This window comes from Eleginops maclovinus, chromosome 2, assembly GCF_036324505.1.
Source record: "Eleginops maclovinus isolate JMC-PN-2008 ecotype Puerto Natales chromosome 2, JC_Emac_rtc_rv5, whole genome shotgun sequence".
Taxonomy (NCBI): domain Eukaryota; kingdom Metazoa; phylum Chordata; class Actinopteri; order Perciformes; family Eleginopidae; genus Eleginops; species Eleginops maclovinus.
In genome coordinates, this window is record NC_086350.1 from 21,575,218 (window position 1) to 21,583,115 (window position 7,898).

General features: G+C 39.3%; 1 protein-coding gene across 1 annotated transcript in view; it reads left to right on the forward strand.

Moving 5' to 3' along the window:
* The window catches only part of si:ch211-212o1.2 (uncharacterized protein LOC492735 homolog), a 34,778-nt gene extending 29,967 nt beyond the window's left edge, over positions 1–4,811 (forward strand). Inside the window, 1 exon segment of the mRNA XM_063897510.1 lies at positions 2,362–4,811. Coding sequence (XP_063753580.1) covers positions 2,362–2,486 — 125 coding nt within the window. The 3' untranslated portion in view covers positions 2,487–4,811.
* Positions 4,812–7,898: the final 3,087 nt, after the last annotated feature.

Sequence of the window (7,898 nt, forward strand, 5' to 3'; positions counted from 1 at the left end):
TCTTTGACCTCCTCTTCGGTTTCTAACCTGTGTGTGTGTGTGTGTGTGTGTGTGTGTGTGTGTGTGTGTGTGTGTGTGTGTGTGTGTGTGTGTGTGTGTGTGTGTGTGTGTGTGTGTGTGTGTGTGTGTGTGTGTGTGTGTGTGTGTGTGTGTGTGTGGTTAGAGCTGGGTTGGTGTCGGTTGGGGGCCCACAGGGGACGGCGGAAGCCCCCTGCTCCCCTAGCCTGGCTGCCTGGGCCGGGCTTGGATTCCGCTGGGGCTCGCCTCGCTGCCTTTGTGTTCGCCACCGGCTGACAATCTCCATGTATATTTAATGCTAACCTGCTGTCTGTTCTAACAAATAGGACTTCACAGGCAGAGGGGGGATGGAGGACAGAGGAGGGAGGAAGGCAGGGTAGAGAGCGGAGCGGGAGGGCGACAAGAGGGTGGGTAGGAAGCAGGGAATTGGAGGGAAAAAAAAGTGTGTGGCGAAAGAAGAAGGAGAAATGAAGATGGAGGGAAAGAGAGAAATCAAACAAAACCTCTGGCTGTTTTACCGTCTTCCAGCCGAGTGAGGGTCACTGGAGGGACACACACACACACACACACACACACACACACACACACACACACACACACACACACACACACACACACACATCCCTGCAGCTATAGCATGCACCCTATGCAAACACATCATGGGTGGTAGTGTGTGAGCATCATACAAGGGTAACCTAAGTACACACAGCTAACGTGGATGTCTCTATTTGCATCTTGCTTTTATCAATTCTGCATATGTGTGCTTGTGTTAGTGATGTGTGCGTGGGCTTACAAGACTAGAACATGTATTGTCTACATGAATAATAAAATGGACTTTCATCTTGAATGTCTTAAATGTCAGTGTTGGCTGCTTCTGAAGCGTGTGTGTGTGTGTGTCTGTGTTTAGCAATTTGAATGTACACAAGCTGTTATACAGTCATGAATGAATGCATGTGTACATGTAAATGTACATTGGCCTGCAGCCATACATATATTAATGCATACTTTAAACATACAGTAGATATATACAGTATAAATATATATAGCTATTTCAATCCTGCAAACTGACACAGAACAAAGAATCCTGAAATGTGTGTGTTTTGTGTGTGAGCATGACTGTGTGTGTGTTTCTGTGTTAGTAGGGGCTAAGGACATCTCCTGGGACAACCCCTTCACTCCCCCCCCCCCCCTCCCTGCATATGATAAGAGTGGGATACAGGGTGAGATGTAGATAGGAGGATGGAGAATTTGGGAGGAAATGAAGAAAGGGAATAATAGGAGGAGGAGGAATTAAACGATAGATTGAGAGGTTGAGTATGAAACGTTTTGGTGTTAGAATGTCTAGACTACTACACATATGCTATATATTTTTGTTGAGTTCTGTCCCAACATAATTCACTAAATTTGGCAAAATGTTCAATGTCATTTTAACGGTTGAACTCATTTGGTTGCCTGGAAAGGTAAACTATCCCTTTGGCGCACAGTATCAGTGTTGCGAGAAACATCATAAATGAATTCTTTGTCCAGTTTTAAGCTACATTTTAACAATAAGCTTCTCATATCTTAGTTATTTAACTATAAAGTGTACCTTTGATTTCCAGTTATCAGAGAAATTATCTGAGTAAAAGTGGACTGTATAGCCAAACATCATTGGGAAAAAAAGCATCATTTTTTTCACCAGTTTGAATGAACTACTCTGTGTATTTTTGAGAGGAAACGACCTCTGTCCATAATTTGGCTAGTATGGAGTAAAAAAAAAAGAAAAGAGAACTGCAGTGCTAATGTAGACAACAACTTCAACAACGTATCCAAGCTCTGCCTTTTGTTGTTACTTAAATTGAGAAACCCCTTGCAGAAACCAGCAAATGTACACTTAAGGACAGAAAATTTAAATATGACACAAAGAAAAGAGTGAAAAACAGTAAAAGAGAAACCAGGATATGGAGTCCAGGATGTTTGTAGGGATGAGATCGAGTTTGGATTTAGGAGAGATGGAACCAGGTTCGCCCAGTTAATCCAACATCTCAGTAGAGTAGAGAAGTCCCATCAGGGCTTTTATTGACTAATCCGCCAGAGACGATCAGGTTATTCCATAAGCTGTAGTTGAAGAGTGAATCATCGGGCCATAACATGTGTATTATACTTGCTTAATTTATTGACTAAGTGCTTTCCAACTTGCTGTTTTGGCGATTTCCGTCACTCCATAAATGAAACACTTTATTCCAGACTCAGTGTTCATTCTTACTTCTTACCTTTTTTTCACTTTTCCCATACCTCACCTTCCTCCCTCTATTATTGTACATCCATTTTCTGTCTCTTTCTTCATGTTTCCTCACATCCCAGGTTGGTGTAACTATCCACTGGACCAGCTGGGCTTTTGGAGACGGATAGAGCAACTGATCAAACGACTTACAGGCCACAACCCGAGATCAGATGACCCGGCGTGGGCCAAGAAGACCGACAGATAAAGATGGGGATGGATGTGGAAAAAGAAACACACACATACATTGCTTAAGAGCAAACATTCAATGAAGCTGTTTGCAGGAAAAAAACTTCAAAGATGGATTGGAAGATTTCTGTATATGCTTGAGTGTGTAGTATAACAAGCTTTCAACGTACTAGGTGATTATAGCTCTGCTGTCAGAGCCAATCAGCTTGTAGTCCTGTTTAACCCTGAGGTGTAGGGGAATTCTGGAGGTTGGGCTCTCCAGGAGCAACACCGTGCTGCCTGTCGGAGCAGCTTCTTACACCACACACCTTTGATTCCTTGTCTGTATTTATTTTTTTTGTCAGTTTTGAGACCTCTCTCCTGGCTGTTTCTTTTCACACAGGAAGGTGAAACTGTGATGAATGTGTGCCTTAGACGAAACATTTTGACAACTTTTGTGCCTGTGCCTGATAATCTCCACAGGCAAGATATGACTTTGAAAGGATGAACATGAAAAAACAAAGCTTTCATAAATATATCCTTCAAAACTTACAGCACTATTATAAATAATCACGTTGTCCAGTTTTGGTTAGTATTTTACATTACTGTCTGTTCAGTTCGTAAGGCTTTTCTACCACCCCTCATCGGTCTTTCACTACAGCGGGCATGATTCACAATATTCAAGGGATTGAGCATGTTTGAAAACGTTATTCTCAGGTCATTATTGTGTGATTTATTAAGAGGATCTGTACCAAACAATTATGTTTTGTCTGTAGAATAAAAAATGTTATGCTGAGATATCTCTGTGGCACCACAAAACTTCAATCAAAATGGGATTTTAAAGCATACTTAGCATTTTAAAATATACTGTGATGACTGCAAATTGAATATTAAACTAGTTAATTAATTAACTCCTTATAAAAACAAATAAATAGGAAGCATAAGAGCTGTTGTAACTAAGTGTAATCATGCGCTGTATTTCTCATGAATCCAGATGAGTTTAGTTATTGTTAGGAAGGATTTAGTTGATCTGGCTTTCTGATGCAAGATGTATAAATTACCTTATTAGGTTAACTTTTTTATGAAAACAAATGCAACATTGCAAAAAGATTTCCACTTTTCTTGAAGGACAGAGAAGGTGATCTTATAACCCGCTTTAGTAGGTTAAAGCCTGCTAGCCAGGCTCTATCTAAAGGTAGAAAATCCACTTACAGCATCTTTAACGCTTCATATTCAGCGTACACTTGAAAATGGTATCAGTCGTTTCATCTTACTGTCAGCCAGAAAGTGAATGTGCTTTAATGTTTTATTCTCACTTTGAGTTAAATACTAACAATTTGGTATGAAAGATTGGATGACAGGTTCTTGTTCTTATTTATCCCAAGTCTCCTTTCTCCACTTTAACATAAAGTGGCACAGACAGAAGCAAAACCTTGTTGGCATCAGTGGCTTCTTTTTTATGTACTCATGCAGCGCCTGCAGACAGACATCCATCCCGCAGAAGTTCCCTTTCTTGGAGGATGCTTTTGGCTGCCCCAAAGGCAATAACAGGAATCTTCCATGTGTAGTTAAGGTTAGCGTCTCACCTCCGCACGGGCTGGCTCAGGGCTGTAGAGCTTAGCATGGTATAACTCAGTTTCTAGTTTCTAGCACTCCCTAAGCATTCAACATCTTAAGAAAAGCTTGTAAATCCTTTTTGTGGTATTTATTATTATTTAAACATTTTAGAAATGTTGATTCGTCGCTGGGATTTCAATCCTGTCGTGGAACAGACAAAGAAATCTCATCAGCAGTTCAGCAACATGCTTATTGGAGCCCAGCTGTGCTGTGTATTTGACTGCAACTGTAAATACTAAACAAGACCACAAGATGAAATGTGTCACAACATCTGAAATCAGAGAGAATTATTCAAGGATTGCATGGCAACGTTTTGACATCAAATTGTGGCAGCCAATGGGAATGCAAGAGGTGAAATTGTACTAGAGAAAAAGTCATTCACTAACACAACTGATTAGCAAGTTGCTAACAAAGCATCCAGCGTCTCTGACTTTGTTAATATTTCACACGATGACACGTGCACTTTAGATGGCTTTACTAACTCTACTTGAGAGTCTAGCTGTTTTGAGAGTGTAGCTTAATTATAGGCTGGAAATCCGTTTATACACAGAAGGGTGAATACCAATAGCAATGTTGTTGTTTTAATGAGCAAAATGTTTGAAAATGCATCCTTCAAGCACTCGTTCAGTCATGTGTTTTCTCTGGCTTTTAAATGTTCTATTTTGTTATTAACGCATCAAGCCTTGTACATTTTGACGTTCCATTTCGCATCTTAACGCTCGCTGCTCGTCTTGCCTTAATGTTTATATCTGCGCTTTGATTTAAATAAAAGGTTATGAACTCCTAATGTTTTCTTTTTTGGTCATATTTGATACAAAAAAAGCCTGTTCAGAGATCATTTATTTACTAAGACCATGTTGTTTGCAGGGGGATTGAAGGGCAGTTTCACTATTTTTAATGCTGTTTGAAGGACTTCTACTTCAGTGCACAAGAGGCCTGTTAATCCAATATGTACAGCCAATATGGGGACACGAGCAAATGATGTGCACTTTTCCTTAATCTTCAAATATTTTAGTTTTAAGGTTATTCAGTGCCTGGCTCAAAAGTTTAAATCTAGAGAAATGGATCACACTGTAGATTAAAGCCACTACTGAACCACCAGCGCCCTCTAGTGTGAGCTTGCTGTTTCTACACTTGTTGTATTATTCCTCTTCCTGTCAGAAATACATTTGGATGGATGCAGAGTTCAAAAGGTCACCTGGTTCTGCTTTACATCCTGCATGTGACCTCCAGATCGGTTCAGTGAGTCTCACCATCAAGGGCCCCCCCACCATCACCCCTGAGGAAGCAGAGCCCCTGTTGAGATACAGCTGCTGCAGCGGCCCCTCTGGAGCCTGCTGAGAGCCGGAGGCCAGAGAGGGAGGAGAGCAGGGGAAGTAATTAGAAGAGAGGGGAGGCAAGGACAGGTGAGGGGAAAAGGGGGGAGACACGTGATTAATACAGCCGACAGATCTCAATTAAAAACATTTCAGAACAGTCAGTGTTTGAGTTTACCATTGAAAACAGCCCAATAAATCCATACCCAGAACTGGATGCTACTGGAAGTGAGATTGCAGGATTGTCAGTTGTTAGTTCTAGTTGTTATACTTTCTGTCAATAATTGTAAGCTGGTTCAAAAATAAATGCAAATTGCTCCATTTGCTGCCTTAAAACTCAATTAATTTTGAATTATGGGTTAGAAGTTAATTTGTTTAGTTTTGTAGTGTTTAATTAGAATTTTGGTTCAGTGTAGGTATACCAAATGTAGAACAAATCTTTTAAAAAAACAACCACAAAATTCCAAATGATTCCAAATAAATTTGAAAATAACTTAAATGTTTATAATGTCAATTATTTATATTTGAATCTGCATATTGATTAATCAACTAATCTGTTTATAACAAAGCAGTGTACAATTGTGTATTTCTGTTAAAAAATATATATTTTTAAAGTAACTAGTAAACCTTAAAATAAATCTATAAAGTAAAATATTCAAAGTGTGAAGTGGTGCTAAGGGCAATACTCAAGTTAAGTACAGTTACCTCAATTTTGTGCTCAGGTAGAATACTTGAGTAAATTAACTTTGTGACATTCCAACCCTACCTGTTCTGCTAGAAAATTATATTCTGCATTTTTTGTGCAATTTAGCAGTTTTGTAATTTGTTTTTGTGAAATGTTTCAAAGTTTCTTCACTGCTATAGATTTAATCACACAGTTTGAGATTGTTAAATTGTTAGGTGCATAACAAGTAACTGCAGGTTAGCAGATCACACATACGAACCGAGAGACAGTGTCCTTTACCTGAGTGTGAACATGTGCGCACAGTCACACACAAACACACACACACACACACACACACACACACACACACACACACACCAGGGGATGTGACATGTTGCAGAACTCTGTCTGATCTCGCACGTCTTCATATAGCTCGCAGTATGAGCTCCTCTGTCATCCCCACATTACTGCCACCACTTCCACTGTTACACCCAGTGCTAACAAGACACACATGCAGCTAGCCTCCTCTCTCTCTCACACACACACACACACACACACACACACACACACACACACACACACACACACACACACACACACACACACACACACACACACACACACACTCCCTTTCTCTGCGTGGTGGTGACATATTGGATCTCACTATGCTGATGTGCTTGGCTGATCAGTGTCTCACGCTGGCAGCTATTAAAGTTTCTATCAGAGACACAGGGCTTGATGGCAACACAGCAGCCAGACGCAGAGACATGAATCTGCAGCTTTTAGCTTAATACTAAATTATCATATAAAAGTTTTTTTACCAAGCAATGCACGAAAGTGATCACTCAGAAAAATCTGAAGTATATACTTTTTGTTCTAATATATATCATAAAGCCAAAACCAAAATCTTAAAAAACTGTAGCTACTCTCACACAAGGACTTTTTAAGAATGGAATCATCGGCTCCATATGCATCATTAACAGAATCTTGTCTCTCTTAAGATATTTAAGGAACATCGAATTTGACTAGTTTGACAGATAACTTGAGTGTTTTTAAGGAGACTAGCTGAAATCTCTTTTATCCCCTTTATTAAGCTGAATGTGCAAGCAAACAAGTGAAAATGTTACCTTTTAAATATGCAGAGCATACCAACATTCATTTGAATTATGTCTCTGGAAACCTAGTAAACATTGAAAATTATCAAAAACATTAAAGTTGTAAAACTCAAAACTGAGCAAAAAAAGAAAAGACGATAAAAGGGGAAATTACAGTTGGGTAATAATTCTCCACCTGTCCCAATATACATGTTCCGTTTCATTTTGTTTATTGCTATGTTTTGCCTAGCAATTCTATTTTAAGACTTACTAATTATTTCCAAACACTACACAATTTACATAAAAAAACACAAAAGTATCAGAAAATTTCAGATATTTTACAAAACTAATGTTGGTCACTGTATGGTACACACGGTTCATGAATCTTTTTGAACGTACTGCACATGCTGCTGTGCTCAATCTAAAACCCTGTTAACATTTCTCTTTAAACTAGATTTTATCCTATGCAGAGTTAGGTGTAACGCGTTACAAAAGTAACGGAGTTACAGTAATGTATTACTTTTTGCTGTAACGCAGTAATATCACGCATTACTTCTGACATTTGGGTAATACAATACCCGTTACAATTCTCAGTAAAGTTACAACACATTTTCACCCGAAATGATGTGGTGTTTTGTTTTTAAGAAATCACAAACATCGCGAGACATTCCGACACCAGAGAAATAATTGTGCCAGTAGACTAGTAACTCAGTAAGCCTGTTTACTATTGGTTAAGAGGGCTGCAGAAACAGATTCACGAT